Below are 18354 nucleotides of genomic sequence, written 5' to 3'. Positions count from 1 at the left end.
TATTTCATCTGTAACCTATGCGGATCATCTAAATCCTAACCTATCTCTATTGCGGATCAACTAAATCCCTATGCGGATCAAATAAATCCATACACACTACACTACACTAGCAAAAATGGAACTAGAAACGCAAACGACACCACAGGGAGGGAGAAAAGGGCTTACCTCGACAATGCCAACAAAACCCGAACGAGAAGAAGCTCCAAAGCACAACGAACACGGCTCAAGAAGAAGAAGACACCACGGGGCGTGCACAACGAACGGGGCTGAAGAAGAAGACAGGGGCGCTGGGGCTCAAGAAGAAGAAGGGGTTGTTGAAGAAGAAGAATCGGAGTCGCAGCGTGAAAAATGGTTGGGTGCACAAAACTTTTTAAAAAAAGGTCAAGAGTATTTTTGTCTTTTACCTTTAAGTGCTGAATGCACCTACATCACCCAATTTTGTATCATTTGTCCCACGGATCTAATACTAACCCGATTGTCCAATCTAATCTAACTTATGCTGAATAATTTAATTTAACTTTCAACTAATTATTTTTCTGCACGTACAATAATTCATAATTTTTTTTTCTATTAAATAACATTTCTAACAATTGCGTATGCTAATTTTATTTTAATTCATACACATTTTTGATGGAGGGAATTTTTAATTTCCCAAGAATCATAGGTTGGAAAACTTATTCCTATGTTTGGTATGAATTTTTTTAAAAATATTTTTAGGAAACTATGTTTTCCATGAATCATTTTTATCTCACTTTTCCACAAAAACATTTCCATCAAGGAAGAGGGATCGGGAATCTAACTTTCCCATAGGGGGAATGTTTTAATAACATAAAAACACTATATAATCCCTTTTCCACATATAAATTATCCTTAATTAGGGTTCATCTTTATCCAAAAATCCATTCTCCATTGTTGAATGTTGCACACACTCAACTACGAGGTCTTTCTTGTCAAAACCCCTGGTTTGTGTTTATTTATTTTTCTACCATTTTTCATCTCTTGTTTATGTTCCTTTGTCTTTCTTGTCAAAATAAATCAGAACATTTTCTTAATTCAAAAAAGTGAATCAAAATATTAAAACACCGCACATTGACGCTTTTTTTTAAAAAAATAAAAACAATGCCCATATTATGTCAAAATAGCAAAATTTGACGAAAAACATGATTGCATATTGCGAATACAAAGCCAAAAAAAAAAACTAACTTTTTATAATGATATACCAATTTTGATGAGAGCATTCAATCATTAGCTTGCATAATGTGATTCTATGAATATGAAGTCAAAAAATAAAATAAAAAAATGTGAATGTTGATAAGGAGAGAATATACCCAAAAAATAAAATAAAATAAAATTTGAGTAAAAATATTTAGTGAAGTTATGTTAATGAAAGGTATATCTATAAAAAAATTTATATACCCAAAAAAGTTTTAATATAACCAAACATAAAAATCTTTAATTCATAGGAAACATACTATCATTAACCAAAAATATTTTAATCATTCCCACGTACGAGAAAATTTCTTCCCAACCAAATGATTCCTAAATGTCTTTCTTAGGCTTAAGGTGTTATTATTAGGCCACTCACATTTCCCACGTTCAAGATATCTAGTCCCGAACATGAAAAGTACTACCTTCTTTCCTATATATAAAACCCTTTAAACTAATTCACACCCTCTAAAAAAATAATTTAGTTAATCATTTAAATTTATCAAATATTTATATTATGCTAAAATTATTTTTCATTTCTCTCTCCAGTTAATTGTTTCTCACCAAGTAATTATATTTGGAGAGAGAATACTAAGATTAATTAATTAAGGATATTATAAGATAAAAATAATTAATGCATGAGACTTTTAGAAAAGAATCTTATAAAAAAAACAAACAATTGAGTAAAAATAATCTTATACATAAGATAGTAGGTAGTATATTAAGATCTCAACTAGAAATAAAGTTAATATAATCCTTATAAAACTAAACCAATCCTAGAAGCCAGTTTTTTTGAGATTGATTAATCCATAAACTCATTCTAAGAGCACAATCCATTTTTGTCTTTGTGAACATAAAATTAATCAAGAATATCATGCAAGCGATAGATATTTTAACCATAAAAAGTTGCTACCCAAGAAGCTTGGCCAATTAGAAATGAATGTCAATATTATTGACAAAGTAAAACATCAACAATACAATTATTATAACTACGCAAATGTTGATTCTCCTACAAATAATGTCTCACCAGTCACCATGTTTTACCGTTTGTCATTCTATTTATAATCTCACATGGTACACTAGTCATGATGCAGGGATTATTTCTCCTGAACACGATCCTGCATCTCTACTTTTACAGTTTACTTACCAACTCGTTTATCTCTTTAAATCAAAATAAATTGCACTAAGTCAAAGCACTATAAAAAAAATTGCAACATGAAATACAGAAATACCCGATAAACTCATGCATATTGAAGAACATGCTAAATAAGTTCTAGGATTAGCAAGTTAATGAAGATTCAAAATTTTATGTAATATATTGAAAAACAACTCTTATTGTACAAAAGGAATCCCGCATTCTGGACCGCATTGAATGGTCGGAAAAAATATAACCACTGAAATACATCTTCCCAGGAAATCCAATTTTCCCGCATTCTGCTGCAAATTATCTGCAGTCGGCAACAGAATAGATGAACACTATTGGGCTAAACTTCTAAGCTTGCAGGGATATTAGCTTAAAATGCTTACAATTAGTAGACCAAGGAATTATGATTTAGGCTTTTTTGGGGTATCCGAGCTTGATGGTTCAGCTTTCCTCTTAATTCCCAGAAAATGCTCTACCTGAATCAATTAAAAAAAAAAGATTTTAACAGAAAAATGCAAAGCTATTCCACGAAAGCACTTTTTCTAAAGCTTAAACACGTCCTAAATTACCTTTCGATCACCAAGCATAGGTGTCAAGCCCCCAGGAAGATCCTTCTCAACAGTTGCAAAACCACTTTTTGGGTCACTAGTTTGTCTGCCAATAAAAAAAGTCACATACATTGGTATATCAACTAAACAAAAGGAAAGAAGAGAAGATAGAAGAAACTACACAGAGCCATGCTTGCTATATTTATTCAATTCTTTTGATATTTTCAAAGACTTGCACAATTTAGTACAAAACCTATAATTTTTACTGGCATAATATCATAAGGAGAAAAAAAGGTTTTGTTATGCAACTCCTAACACAATACAATGTTCCTACTTCCACAGTAGTTATAATCTGGATAGGAATGCAAAATGGCCAACCCCAAATGCTATGAAGGATCACAAAGCAGCTGCTATACTTAAGATGGTGAATACAGTGCAAAAGGTCACCCACCTTGGCCACAATCAGCATCATATGACAGTCCTATGGTGGCCAAACCTAAGCAGTTTTAACATTATTAGCATTAACCATAGTTACTTACTTCTTAGCATGCCAAAATCACTTTTTGCCATAATCAATTTAATTTTTTTTAAAATAGGTTCTGAATGCTGCCGTTAGGAGAAGAATTAGACTTGTTTTTTGACAAAAGTAGGAAGGGAATTGTTTTAAGTGGAAATTTTACTGTATATTGGAATTCAAACACAAAATATCACTTTTATAGCCTTTGATGAAAACTGATTTTATCTAAGAATACCCAAATAGAAATGAAGGCAGGCAGGGGAATAATAAGATGTAAATGAAATGACAAGAAATGGACTGGATGTCCCATCATGACACTGATGTAAGATAAAAAGAATTAGTTAAAATTATTAAAGAACCAAGTTATGCCAAATATGTAGCTATTATAGATAACAGTCCAAGATACAGATAACAACATGCACCTGCACCAACTGGTGTCGGATGCTTCAATATTAGAATCAAGAATCTTTACTCCAAAATGTAGACATGAATCAAAAGAAAGTACAATGCTTTAAGAAGAGGGAAAAGAAACAGTCTTGGTTTAAAAAGTGTGTCCCTCATTGCAACAATAAATTCAATCAGCAAATAATGAAATGATGCATGCTCCTAGTTTCTCATTTTATTACATGTAAACAGTTTTTAAATTAAAACTTCAGGAATTATTAGTCTGTAAAGTTAAAATCATACCCTGGTTTAACATGACCACTAAGAACAAGATATGGTGTCTGCAAACGAGCTTGAGCTTCCCTCATTCTCTCAACAGACAGTGATGGTGTATCTGAGCTCTTCATTTGCTTCATCTTCAATTCTTCGTGATATTGCTTCATACGCTTTTCTTGCTTCATTTTTCCAGGTCCTTTACCATGGAACTTATGAGAAATCATCCGAAAGGCTTCCTTGGGAGTCAACTGGAAGCAACAAAAGAATAATTCAAACAAGGATAAGTGATGCACTGTGGTTTAAGCTACATACTAATAGTGTAATAGGTGCCTGGATTCGGTTCCTATCCAGATTTAATTTAATCTGTTAAGGAACCAAATCTCAGAAACCAAACAGCTGTATTAAAGTACCTCTGGTACTCTTTTCATATATATGAATATATTTATCTTTGTTGACCAAAAAAAAAAATATTAAAACTGATTAAAATATTGCATATATGGAGGGATCAACTTACTCCAAGAATAACTCTTTTCATCTTCACCATTCATTTTCTTCAAATTAATAAGTCACTAATTTTATCTGTTAGATTCCAAGAAAATGAATGGCAAGGATGAGGAGTAACCCTAAAAAAGTTACTATTGGTGTAAGTTGATCCCTCTCCCCTCTCTATATATACATATCACAAGTCACAAGCATGCAAAACAAATCTTCAGACACAATGGTGTGGTACTTTTCTATTCCAAAGCACAATACATTACAGATCATCTTTTCTTCTGGCATTTAAAAGAAAACACACCATACCGTACCACCAAATGTTGTGAAACACACCATACCGTAAGAGGATCAAAAGGGAGGGTAAAAGATAGTAACTTGAGGATTGTAACTCAGATCGTAGAACTTATATGCATATGTAAAATTATATTTATACACTGTAAAAATAGGAGAAACTGAGGGAAATTTGGGTGAAAAACGTGTTATTGAATTACACAGTGGTGCCTCTTTATATATATTAATTACAATTAATACAATCAATTATAGGAGATATTGTTCCTATAATTCTGATATGATAATAAAGAAAGAATATGAAACTAACCCTATTCTAATAATATTCTGATTCTCAACACTCCCCCTCAAGGAAGCTTACTAAGCTCTCAGCTTGTTACAAGAAAATTTTATTCCCAATCAAAAACATAAAACATGGTGAGACATTTCTTAAAACCAGGGATGTTGGTGAAGGCGGAGAATATTGCTAGAAAGAGAGAGCTGGAATATCCATCGGTCTAAGAAAAGAAAGTTCCGACTTTCTTAAAACTAACATTTGGAAGTTTCAAAAAAATATTTTGAAGACAACAACTCAGGGATCTTGGTGAAATCAGAGAATATTGCTAGAAAAAGAGAGAGCTGAAAAACACATCAGCCTCAGAAGGTTCAAAGCAAGTTCCGACTTTCTTAATACCAAGATTTGGAAGCTTTAGAACCAATTGTGGAGACCCACCAGGGGGGTAGAGAAGAAAAGAACATCAGAAATGGAATCGGCAGGTGAAAAGAACCAAAAACAGTCAAACAGTGAAATCTCCAGCGGCGGCGATGGTGACTGACTACATGGTCAGACTTGTCGGAGGAAGACGAGCACCATGGTGGTAGTGGGTGCACCTAGATTGCACCGGAGAGGAGTAGATCTGACAAAACGTGAAAACGATTAAAAGAGATGGCCGGAGAAGGTGCCAACGTGTGGCAGCTCCAATGGCGCCGGAGAAAGGTGGGCTTGACTGGGCGACGAGGACACAAATCAGGTGGTGCTAGCAGTGACAGCTTCTGCACAGCAGAGTATGGTTCACCGGATAAGAACACTAGCCAGAAAACATACACAGTTTGCCAGAAGAAGGGCAACGAGTGGAATGGTCCACCGGAAACTGGAAAAAGAATGATAAAAGAAAGGCAGCGACCAAAAGGGCTCAGTGGAGACAGTGGGTCCCCGGTGAGGAACGATTTTTCCTTATTCCCTCAGCCTAGCTCTAGATATCATGTAAGAATATGATAAAACTAAGGAAAATTTGGGTGAAAGCCGTGTGATTGAATTACACAACAATGCCTCTTTATATAGATTAATTACAATTAATTATAGGAGATATTGTTCCTATAATTCTGATATGATAATAAAGAAAGAATATGAAACTAATCCTATTCTAATAATATTCTGATTCTCAACATACACATACACATACTTAAAAAATAATGTAGACAATAAAAATAATGCATAACTCATAACAAATCATAAAGATTAAGATCCAACACATAACACAACTCAAAATTGAGCACGTTGTTTTTTTTAATCAGCAAAAATAGTATTGTATTATATATTAAACAGTACAAGTTGTACTGAAGGGGTTACACAGTGGCCAGTTTGAGTAGGACTATGGTGTCCTAATACATAGTTTACAACATGAATTAAGAAACCATAGTTCTGAAATTATACTTATCTCACAGTTACCCCCACTTATATAATTATCCCACCCTAATCACATAAAGGCCTCCTTCATGTTGCTGGACCAGTGATGAAATGGCATGTCAAATCCTTTATCCAGATTTTTTAGCCAAGTCCAGCTGAGAAATATAGCATCCTCCAACAGCTTACTATCATTAAAATTTTCCTCTTCAAAAACAATCATATTCCGATGCTGCCAAATACTCCAAGTCAAGGAAATCCACCAGCATTTCCATTTTTGAAAGCTGTTACCATTTTCTTTCCCAACCACATGCTGGAGGAAGTGCATTTTCGGGTTTTGTGGAAGTGGTGCTGAGATGTTTGTCCATGATGATGATTCCCACCAAAGCGGCATGATTTTTCTGCAACTAAAGAAGAGATGTGCTACATCCTCTTCTTTATTTTTGCAGAATGGGCATGTGGGATCATGTATATCCATATTTCTCCTGTGCAGGTTGATTTTAGTTAGTAATCTGTCCCTGATTAGTCTCCACACGAAGAAAGCAACTTTACTAGGAACCTTGACCTTCCACAGCTCTGTAAAAGCACCATCCTGATTTTCATTCGTTTGATCTGACATGAGCAACCTGTACCCATTCCCGGCTGTGTATACACCCGATGTATCTTCCTTCCAAATCCACTTATCTTCTCGATCCAGGTGAATGCTGGTGCCTTCTAAATCTTCTAAGAACCTCACAGCCATATCCATCTCGCCATCAAAGAGTTCGTGTCTCCATTTGAAGTCCCATTCCCATCCTTCATCTATGAAACTGCCCATTTGCTGAATGACATGATTTTGCTGCTTTGATATGGAAAAAAGTGTAGGGTATTTCTGCTTAAGTGATACTCCATCCTCCTTCCATCCATCCTCCCAGAATTTAACCTTTGCTTCACACCCCACTTTCCATTTTATCCCTTTAACTAAACAACTGCCATCTACGCCAGCAGAAGCTATGCCGTTTATATCCTTCCACCATGCTGATACTCTACTGCCCCTTCTTTCCCCCTCCAAATTACACTAGTCACCATATTTTGAAATCAGTATTTTAGCCCACAATTCTCCTTGGTTATGGAAGAGGTTCCACTTCCACTTTCCGAGAAGATCATAATTAAACTTCCTAAGGTTCCTAATTCCAATTCCTCCTTTCTCCTTTGGTAGACACACCGACTCCCACTTCACCCACGCTATCTTCTTATGCTTCATACCTCCACCCCACAGAAAACGCCTCTGTATCCACACCAGTTTGTCCAGAATGCTGTTTAGAGCCCTGAAAAAAAAAATATAGGAATAGAATTTATGACAAACTTTATGAGTGTTACCCTTCCTCCAAATGATAGTAGTTTTTGTTTCCATTTTGCCAATTTTCTCTCACATTTCTTGACGATAGAATCCCACAACTTGGAACACCTTGGGTTTGCCCCAATCGAGATACCCAAGTATAGAAAAGGTATGACCAATAGCCTACAATTTAAGTAACTAGCAGCAACCACCTTCCAACTCTCCGACATCCCAATTGTCCCAAAACTACTCTTTGAGAAGTTAATTTTGAGGCCTGAGACTAGTTCAAAACTTCTCAAAATCACCTTATCGCTTTCACATTTTCCATGGATGCTTTCCCAAGAAAAAGTGTATCATCTACATACTGCAATATGCTAACTTTGACCTCATTTCTGGCCACAAGGAAGCCTTGAAACAAGTTTTTGTCCATTGCTTCTCTCACCAATCCATTTAGTCCCTCCACAACAATGTTAAATAAGAATGGAGCTAAAGGGTCCCCTTGTCTTAGAGCTCTTTGGGGGGTGAACTCAGACGTAGGACTACCATTAATCAGTATGGATATAGAAGCGGATTTTAGACAGCCTTTAATCCATGATATCCATTTTGCACAAAACCCCATCATCTTAAACATTTACAACAAGAATTCCCAAGATACTAAATCATAAGCCTTTTCGTAATCTACTTTGAAAACCAGACACGACTTGTTCCTTATCTTTGCATCGTGGATCACTTCATTTGCAATGAGAGTGTTGTGTAGCAAGTGTCGACCTTCTATAAATGTTTATTGTGTCTCATCTATTAATATTGGCAGCAACCCCTTCAACCTCCTTGCTAACACCTTGGCCACAATTTTGTATATGCTACCTATAAGAGAAATAGGTCTGCATTCATTTAAGTTCTACGGGTCGTTTACCTTGGGGATGAGGGCTATGAAAGATGCATTACACCTCTTCGGGAAAGTTCCATGAACATAAAACTCATCCATGAAGCGAAGCACTTCAACCTTGATAACTTCCCAAAATTCCTTAATGAATTTGAAATTAAGGCCGTCTAGACCGTGGGTCTTATCACTCCCACACCGCATCCTTAATTTCTTTTTCGGTGAATGGCCCTAACAATCTGTCATTGTGTTGTTGTCCAATGACTTTAAAGCTGGCACCATCTAGTTTGGGCCTCACCCACTCTTCCTCCTGAAATCTGTTCTTGAAGAACAAGTGTGTCTCCTCCTTCACCCTTCCAGGTTCGTCAACCCGGACACCATTTACAAACATTCCTCTCGTTTACAGCTCTATGAAAAAACTTGGAATTACCATCTCCCTCTTCGATCCATCTTGACCTTGCTTTCTGCCTCAATAAGGACTCGTGAGATTGGGCAGCTGACCACAACTCCTCCTAAAGCTTTTTCCTACATAGTAATTCTTGGGCAGATAGCTGTCTTACATCACCTTCAGCTTCTAGCTTATTTAACTCCTTCTCAATGGTTACTAGCTTTTGCAGGGAATCTCCAAAATGATCCTTATTCCATGCTTAGGGTGGCCTTGATTCCTTTTATTTTTTCTTTGAGTACAAAACCCCCCATCCCCTTAATTGATTATTCAATCAAGATTCTTGAACTGCCCTTCAAAAATATTTATCATGGAACCAACAATTTAGGATCTGGAAAGGTTGGGGTCCCCAATCAGCAATTTCAGATTTCAGCACGACTAGGCAATGGTCCGAGAAGTTTCTTTCCAAAATAAATTGTGCCGTGCCTTGCCATTTCCAAAACCAATTAGCAGAGACAAGAAATTTGTCCAATCTGCTCTTTGTTGTTCCATTTGGCTTGTATCAAGTGAATTTTCTCCCCACACAGGGCACATCTTCAACCTGAAGGTCCTCTATCCATTCGTTGAAATCATCCATATTGGTATCATTTACCCTCCTTTGACTCAGCCGTACTCTCTCCTCTGCTGTTCGAATGCTGTTAAAATCTTCAAGTATGCACCACAACGCTCCTGGTTTAAATCTCTCAGTTATCTGATTTGGTTCCACAAATTTCTCTTTTGAATCATGTCACATGGCGTGTATGTGTTGACTATAGACATCTTCTGCCCATCAGGGACCCATATCCCCTCTAGATAGACGAAGCCTTGCCCACATAACTTCCTATCCAATCTGAAAGAGCTTTCGTTCCACAAACATAGTAGTCCTCCTGCTCTATTGATGGCTGATTGCATTTCCCACTTGACGTCTATATCTCCCCACAGAGCATGACAAATATAATTATCTAAATGTTCCTTCTTAGCCTCTTGTATACACAACATGTTTGCTCTCTTCTTTTTTACCATTCTTATGATTCCCATTTTACCCCTCTCCCTAGCCCCCTTATGTTATACGTAATGATCTTCATTATCCAGACCCCCTATTTCCCAACTTGTCGGCCTCCTCCTTATCCCTCTCCTCAATATTCATTAACTTTGTGACACTGTTGCATCTCTTGTCGCACATGTAACTCCCAGATTCTGCACCATGTTCCATTGTGATGTGGCTTCCCTTACTTTAACACATGTTTCATGGCTATTTTTTTGCAGTGGAGCTTGTGTTGGAGGCTGCTCTTTGTTCAGTGCTTTCCATTCTGCCACTTCTTTCAACCCACTACCTCTCATTTCTGGTGAGAGATTATCATGGTTCTCAATTACGCTGTTGACTTCATTATGGGTGTTGTTGTTTATTTTTTTAAAGAGTCCAACAATGTGCCCATGACCCAGTTTCTTTCTACACCCTCTGCTTCTTGAGTATACCTTCTCCATGTGCCTTGGGCCTTTTTGATCACAATTGACATTGTTTTTTGCAACTCCTGTTTTGTCATGAAGAGTATCTTTTGAGAGGCCCATTGAGGGTCCACCACCCTCGACATTTTGTAAACCAACGCATGGATCTGTGGCCACTAATTCAAAATTTGTTGGCGTCACTAGGTCCACCTCACTCCCACTACCCTCCTTACAATTTTCCCATTCCAGTGCATGTTCCCTTTCCGCAATTACTGCTGCTACCATTTCTGTCTCCTTTATTAATCCCTTCTCTGTCTTATCTTCATTGATTTTGACCTCATTTCCTTTACGGCTACTTGGGGTGCGATTAGACTCATCAACAGTCTCTTGTGCCTGTATTTTTTCACTTTTATCAGGCCTAAGGTTGCTTCGGTCAGCTTCTCTTTGATCACTGCAAGTGTCTAGTATGACCCACTCATGTGCTCGTGTCAGTAACCTCTGATTATTGATCTGTGGTTTGTTGGACTGGTATTGTCCATCAGTCCGTTGTGCCACCGTGACTCCTTGACCCTGCCCACCGCCCGCGGCACTCGGCAGAGAATCCTCCTCCGACAGTTTTGTTTCTGACATTACATCTTCGTTCATCGTTTGCGTCCCTATTTCGCTGTCGCTGTCATCGGAGCTTATTTCCTCCGAAGACCCTATGAATCTTCTCCCCCAACATTTGCATTTATCCTGGTTGTAACATTTTTCTTCAACCATATGCACGGTGTATTCTACCCCATTAATCCATGCTGAGACCTTGTGTTGTATTAATGGTTGTCGTGGTGTCTTAACAGTTATCCGCCCCTTATCCAGCCTGTGGAGTTCGTCCATGTCGTCGTCCACCTCCACCACTTCTCCTACCGCCGTCGCATATCTGTTTAATGTGCTCCAAGTCCCAGGCATGCAATGGTATACCCCAGCATAAAAGCCAGACCAGATAGTATCCAGTTCTCAGTTGAGGAGTCCACTTTTCCAATGAGTAGAATAAGGACGAGCCTTGTTCATTTACTTCCTTCGCCATTTGTGCAGCTCTGGTCTTTGTAAGGCCCATTAGCAATACCATGTCATCTCCGATATATTTTGGCGTAATGCCATCTCACCCATGCCACATGAGATCATCTTCCATCCTATCAAACAGTGCGAGGTTCTTCAGTCTTCCCACCCATGTATTATTTAGCCATGTCTTTTCTTCCACAGATATGTTCAGCTGCACCGACGGATGAGATACAGATCCAGTTGAACTCGGGTTTGTGGGATTTCTCCCTCGTGTCAGGTTCTTGCTGTCCGTCATCAGGACCTTCGCATACGAGACTGCCTCTTTCATCTGTTAGAGTTGTTTCCCCTTTTCCTGTCGTCCTCCTCTACTAGCTTCTCCATGTGCCGTCGTCTCTTTCATGCTTTGGTACATTGACATGCATCTTTAATCCTCCTACTACCATGTTATCCAGCTTTCTCTCCAACCATGTAACATCCTTCACCCCCTTAAATCTAACAAATCCATATCTCTTGCCCCTCTTATTACGGTTTCTTGCGATGAATACCTCTCGAACGTCCCCCTATCTTTTAAACTCGTACCACAAATCAGTTTCATTCATATCTTCAGGAAATCTTGTGAAATAGAACGAGTGAACATCAGATGTATCCCACCAATTTGTTTTCCTCATTTCTCACTGCTGCCCATACCCATTTCCGTTGGGGTTCCGTCGGGATCCTACGCTCACCCACTCTCTATTTCTCTCACCCACCCAGACTCTCTGTTTCTCTCTCTCATCTCTCTCTGGTTAAACTTCTGGATGATCATTCCTCAAAACTACCTATGGTCATGTCTTCTAATTGAGCACACATTACTCTGCACCCAAACACAGAACAGAGAACACCCAAACAACTAACACCTGACACCCCTCAGGCAAGCAAGAACACACAACCACCCGAAGCACTCCTCTCAGCCAACAAAACACTGAATGGTGAACATCTAATAGAGCACACAATGCACAGCTGCAGTAGGCAAGCAAGAAAAGAAGCTGCAAGCAACAAGAAGCAAAAAATCAACCAAGAACAGAGAATAGAGAAACAGATTTTTTCAAACAGAAAGAAGAGCATGGCAAGATGTGCCAACGTCAGAAGGAGACGGAAAAGGAAGTGAGCACGATTTTGGTTTTCATTTTGGGAAGCCTAACAGAGGGCTTTACATGTTTTCAAACTGGGCCAGGCCAAACTCGAACCGGAAAGCGCATCTCATTGAAACTCATTCAGGATCGACAATCCTGCGAGTTGAAGAAAAAATTCACGATCGGATGTGATCCGCTTTGCAAGCGACCCTCCATGAGATTAAGCTCGTTGGACCCCAAAAAATTGCAGGATCATGAGTAAACTCGCAGTCCTGAACACACACACACACACACACAACATATTTATACACCCTTAACAATTTGAATTTCTTACTCAGAATCAAAAGATTGATTTGTTATCAGTGGACCTAAAAGGTTAAACTCAGTCTCAGTAATTCACATAATATACAAAATTACCATCAGCGCATTCAGAGCCTAACAATTACAATAAGAGTATTCATTACACGATGTGTATTTTTTTGTTTGGCTGTTATTCTAACTTCTCTAGTTAGTAGTTAGTTAGTTATAGTTAGTTGTTTAGTCTGTTAGTGCTGACAGCTTTGGGACAGCTGTATCAACTAACTCTAGTTAGTTGACAGTTATGATAGTGGGTTGTTATCCTACTATATAATCACCTTTGTAATCTGTTGTTAGTTGGGTTGAATAATAACAGTTTCTCAATCTCAATTTTCCTCTCTCTTCTATCATTCTAATACAACTAAATCAATCCAAACAAAAAAAATGAAAAACAATACAAAAGTAAAAAATTAAATAGGAGATTAGGGGAAATGATGACAGGTAAATAAAATTGGCGAACCATAGTTTTATGGGGAAGAATCTACTTACACCGGGAGAAAGTTTGGCAAACTTGCTCCACTTAACTAATTCTAGAATACAAATTTGAAAAACCCAACTGATGAATTATGTGATATTATCTTGATGATCATGCATGTCAAATTTTGGATAAATTGAACATTCACATGTAGTCTTATAACTAACACTTATAATTTGAAACGTGTATTATCATTAAATTATAGTGGCTTAATGAATTATCAAATAATTTATAAATTGAAATTGTGTATACTTGACTTAATTATAGTGAACTCTCAAACAAGCAGTTGAATTAATGAAATTCAATGTGTATAAGATTATTAAGTGATCATAAAGTGTCTCTAAAAATTATTGTTCAAGGCAAAAATGTCAATGCAGTGATTAAAAAAAACAACATAATATGATCTTAGTGCCATAAAAAAACAAAAATACGAGGTGAAGAATGTGGAAAACTTACAATTCTCCCAAATTCATCTGTCCTTTCTATGCGAATCTCCCTTGTCTTCTGTGCTTCCTTCTCTTCATCATCTACAATGCCAACCAATTTACTTTTCTTCTTGTCCATGCTTCTGCCACCCCATTCGATGCTTTCTTTAAGTGTTCCTCGCTCTTTAAGCAGTTTCAAAGCACCTGACAATCCTTTCCCTACTGCAACTTCATGGATAGTTTCATCAGGAACTATTTCCTCTTTGTCTTCTGTATTGTGTTGTTCATCTTCATTAGTTTCTTGAACTTCAGTCCATCCACCAGCCTCGTTACTGTTTTCTTCATCAGGAACATTAGTCTCTTCATCATCATGCATGAAAACATCTTCACTTTCTGGTTTACGTGCTTCTAAAATGTAAGAGCAACATACCTAAGTTATATCTACCAGCTTCACCATTATATACTTTATGGACTAACAACAAGCTAACAAAGCATTTCTTTGTCAGAACACCTACTATATTCAACATAAAAAGAATGATTAAATCACAAACATTCAAATTATTATTGCGTCATTGACATAGATGCCAATAACAAGAGCACAATGGAAGTAAAGATTAAATAGAAGATTGCCAAAAGAAACAACGGAATCCCAACAATCCAAATGGAAATAAAAAGAAAACTGATCCACTTTTACATTTAATACGGACAGTCATACTTATAATACTCTAGTATGAAATTCATTATTTAGACAACCACATATATAAAAATTACCTTCATCAATGTGGAGACCCCAGACAAATTCTTCCATCTCTGTGAAGACCACCTTGTTTTCTCGTGACTCTCCAGCTGTAGGGTTTTGATCATCAGTCTCATTATTATGATTTGAGGTGGCAAGCAACGCAATAGCTTGAGGACCAGATGCCCCTTCTCCCTCCTTTTTAAGGGCTAATCTTCTCGCTTTCTCTAAGGACTTACAAAGATCCTCATCATCATCTACAAAAACTGGAGTTTCATCTTCCTCTTTAACATTGAGAGTTTGTTCCAGACGCAGCAATTTGGAGGCTTCGTCTGCTTTAGCATAAGCAGACTGGTAAGCATTACTTCTCGTCTCAGCCTCCAATCTTTCTTGCTCATCTTTGATGGCTTGCCTCCTTACATCTTTCCGAGAACCAAGGTCACCAACACCCAATCCTGAAGAGACAGCTTCAGCTTCAAGGGCATTGATGTCCAGCCTATCTTTCTTCCGCAAAGATTTTTTCTTCTTGGGCTTCTTAAACTTTAGCATTTCTTCATGAGTATAGTAATCTGATGATACCTTTCCAGATGAAGTTAGATCTTCAAAGGTATTCGTGGAAACACCTGTTAACCTTCTTCGCAGCTGATAATAGGTAGAAAAAAGATACCTCAGGAAAAAAAAAGCAAAACACAGACATGCCATTCATGTGACCAACTTAATGGCAGTCACAAACAATATGACACAATATTCTGATCACAGAAAACTCAAACATGAAAAATTGGAAACTCATTACTTTCTAGGAACATTATCTCATAAAGTAAAAGAAAAGCATAACTAACCTCTTCAAGTTTCTTCTCAGCTTCACCTGAGAATCGTCCCTTTTCATCCAAAGTTAAACCCTGAAAAAATGAATCTAATGAGTGCAAGCATTCACAAAACCTACCTTACTCATCATCTGTTTTTCAAAATGTAACAAGAAAAATCAGCAAACCTCTTCTGCAGCTGGATCATCATACTGTTGAAGCATTTTCTTCTCAGTGGAGGGGTCATCAGTGAACCTGAAATTGAGAGCACAGGCTTCATATGATTTCTTTCTATTCCATTAGTTCATGTTAGTTAATGTTTTCCATTATTTCTATAACACATTGAAAACAGTAATGCATCTTACTTATCATCATATACGCCAGTTTTCTTTTTTGCAGCTTTATAAGCCTCATCTCGTCGTTTCTGTTCTCCAATTTCAATGTTCTCAAGCATGTCAACATCTGCCATGTGAGAACAAAAGCTGTTACAAAGATGTGTCACTCACAGACTTCAAACTTGAATAATATAACAAGTTCAGCAAGCAGTTGTACCTTCATTAACATCACCATCAGCAAGTATGGGCTGATCTTTAATAGTTAGAACTACTGTTCCGCCTTCCATAACTTTATCGAGGCCATGAAGAACTTTCACCCCCGCCAAGTTATCTGTCAGATATTCAATATACAAGTATATTTTACCAACCAGATTATCATACAATCAAACAAAGATTCATAACCCCCAAGAAATAACTTAAATGCCCTAAACAGCTGGATAAAGTTTAGGTTTTTAACATCAGTTTTTCAGGTGGCATTGGATAGCAATGTCAATCAGGTGTATAGCAGGATGTCCACACTATATAAAATATAATGGATGTATTTATACTTGTATTTGTTGAGAATCAGGAATTTAATGTATAATGATTTGATAGGATATGATATCTGATTTAGAGGAAACTGAATATCCTCTAATTATGTGTAATTAATACTACCTGTCCATATAAACAAGCTCCGTAGGGTCTTTTAGACATACGGTTTACACACAAATATCCCTAAGTTTTATCTCATTTTACATGGTATTAGAGCTAGGTTGAGGGAATAACGAAAACCTGTCCCTCACCGTGGGACCATTGCTCCCAGTGAGCCCCTTTTGCTCGCTACCCTTCTTCTGATAACCCTATCTCCTTTTCTGGAAACTTCTTTCACATTTCTCCCTGCTTGTGGCGCCACTTCTCCTTTTCCGATGACATTTTTAGTTTTTCCAGTGCATTTTCTGGCGACCACTGCTGTCTGCTGCCGTCTTCCAGTGACCTTACAGACCGGTGACTACACCATCAGACTCGCCGTTTGCCAATCTATACGTTGGTCGTCACGGCATCGTCAAACGACAAGCCACGCTCACACACAAACCCATATTTTTTTATTGTAACAAGCTAAAAGCATAGTAGGCTTTTAGCTTGAGGGGCAGTCTGTTGGTTGTGTCTCCTAATCAGTACTAGTCTTCTTGAAGGCCAGTCCCATTGTGTTGTTATCTGAATTTGAGGATCCCACCTTGTTTCGGTCTGAGGAAGTATCAGAGGAAGTTCACCATGGCTCAGCATGAGTTTCAATCATGGGTTTCAATCAAGCAATCAAGCTTCACCAAAGCATCTAATTTAGAAGAAGAATCTTCAACCCACACTGGAGTTCTCTAGCTTGGAGTTGTTTTTTTACTTTCTGATTCTTTGGCTCATATGTTCCAAGCTTGGAGCATTTAATTTATATGCTCCAGCTTGAGGGGGAGCATTAGAATATAAGCTAGTTGTATCTTTGTAAGAGTAGTCTTGACAGGTTTAGAAAAGGCTGTTTTTAAGTGTATTCTGAAAAGCCTAAGTAGGAGCAGGTTCCCTAGTCTGAACCTGTCTTTTCTTCTTTCTTATTGTACTCTTTCGGTGTCATATAAAAATATATACAATGTGTGGCTGAGTAAAGTAACTCAACACTTCTCTAACGTAATGTGTATCTCAAACCCTTCAACAATGTAGTTCTTAACTTTAACAGCTTGGATATGCCAACAGATCATCCAGTCAATTGAATGAGTTCCACCAAACATGCTGACAAGTCTCACTATACACAAAAATAGCTTTATTTATGCAATAATGCTGTTTCCCAAAGTTTAACAAAAAACAAAAAAACAAAAAGAGATGCCTCACAAGAGAGAGCGAGAGAGGGAAAAAGAGCAAAGAACAATCAAAAGATAAGAAAGAGGATTTATAATATTGTTGAACTGTTGATCAATCAATCAGTCCAACTCCAACAATAACTTTTATGCAAAACTAGTAAAGACTTTCCTTATTTTTTTACCCTGTAGTTCTTCCCTGGTTAGAAATGTGGCATATAAAGATCAAGATGTTGATTTTGAAAGAAAAAAGAAATTACAATGAAATGAAGGGAAGAATTCACATTTCTGAAAGCATTTGCTCTTTGCCATTCCCAGCAATTTTGGGTACTTCATTAGTCCCAGATTTGAAGGAAGCATTCCCTTTCCCAAGGTATTTAGGTATTTGGAAACAAATGACTTTGGATAATAAGCTCATGTGAAAAAACAAGAGGGACAAGGCAAAGATGGGATGGAGGAAAAAGGCAAGAGGTTGCCACATTAAAAATACAATGTAAATTGTAAACAATAGTTAATGGAAGTTTAATAGTGTTAGCTTTTACGGAGTTAATTATAAAACTTTAAACTACAAGGACTTCAATAAAAGTTTTTAAACAATAGGGACCTAATTAAAATTCTAATGAAATTACAAGGAGCTACCTATTGATTAAATGGCTTAATT

The 18354-nt window shown here is 37.3% G+C and overlaps 1 protein-coding gene across 4 annotated transcripts in view; it reads right to left on the bottom strand.

Annotated features, from left to right (window-relative positions):
• Positions 1-2136: 2136 nt before the first annotated feature.
• LOC100785682 (SART-1 family protein DOT2) overlaps positions 2137-18354 on the bottom strand; it is a 33443-nt gene continuing 17225 nt past the window's right edge. For 2 of the 4 annotated variants that reach the window (XM_041017382.1, XM_006583858.4), the window contains 9 exons: positions 16091-16204; positions 15904-16000; positions 15727-15793; positions 15575-15634; positions 14771-15377; positions 14031-14407; positions 4103-4323; positions 2920-3004; positions 2137-2826 (listed from right to left, as the gene is read on the bottom strand). In XM_041017382.1, the coding sequence (XP_040873316.1) occupies positions 2752-2826; positions 2920-3004; positions 4103-4323; positions 14031-14407; positions 14771-15377; positions 15575-15634; positions 15727-15793; positions 15904-16000; positions 16091-16204 (1703 nt within the window). In that variant the 3' untranslated portion in view covers positions 2137-2751. The remainder of the gene's footprint in view (positions 2827-2919; positions 3005-4102; positions 4324-14030; positions 14408-14770; positions 15378-15574; positions 15635-15726; positions 15794-15903; positions 16001-16090; positions 16205-18354) is intronic. The other 2 variants (XM_041017383.1, XM_041017384.1) reach the window with 2 other exon arrangements.

This window comes from Glycine max, chromosome 7, assembly GCF_000004515.6.
Source record: "Glycine max cultivar Williams 82 chromosome 7, Glycine_max_v4.0, whole genome shotgun sequence".
NCBI lineage: Eukaryota > Viridiplantae > Streptophyta > Magnoliopsida > Fabales > Fabaceae > Glycine > Glycine max.
The sequence above is the reverse complement of the archived record's forward strand: the minus strand, read 5'-3'. Positions and strand labels throughout refer to the sequence as shown.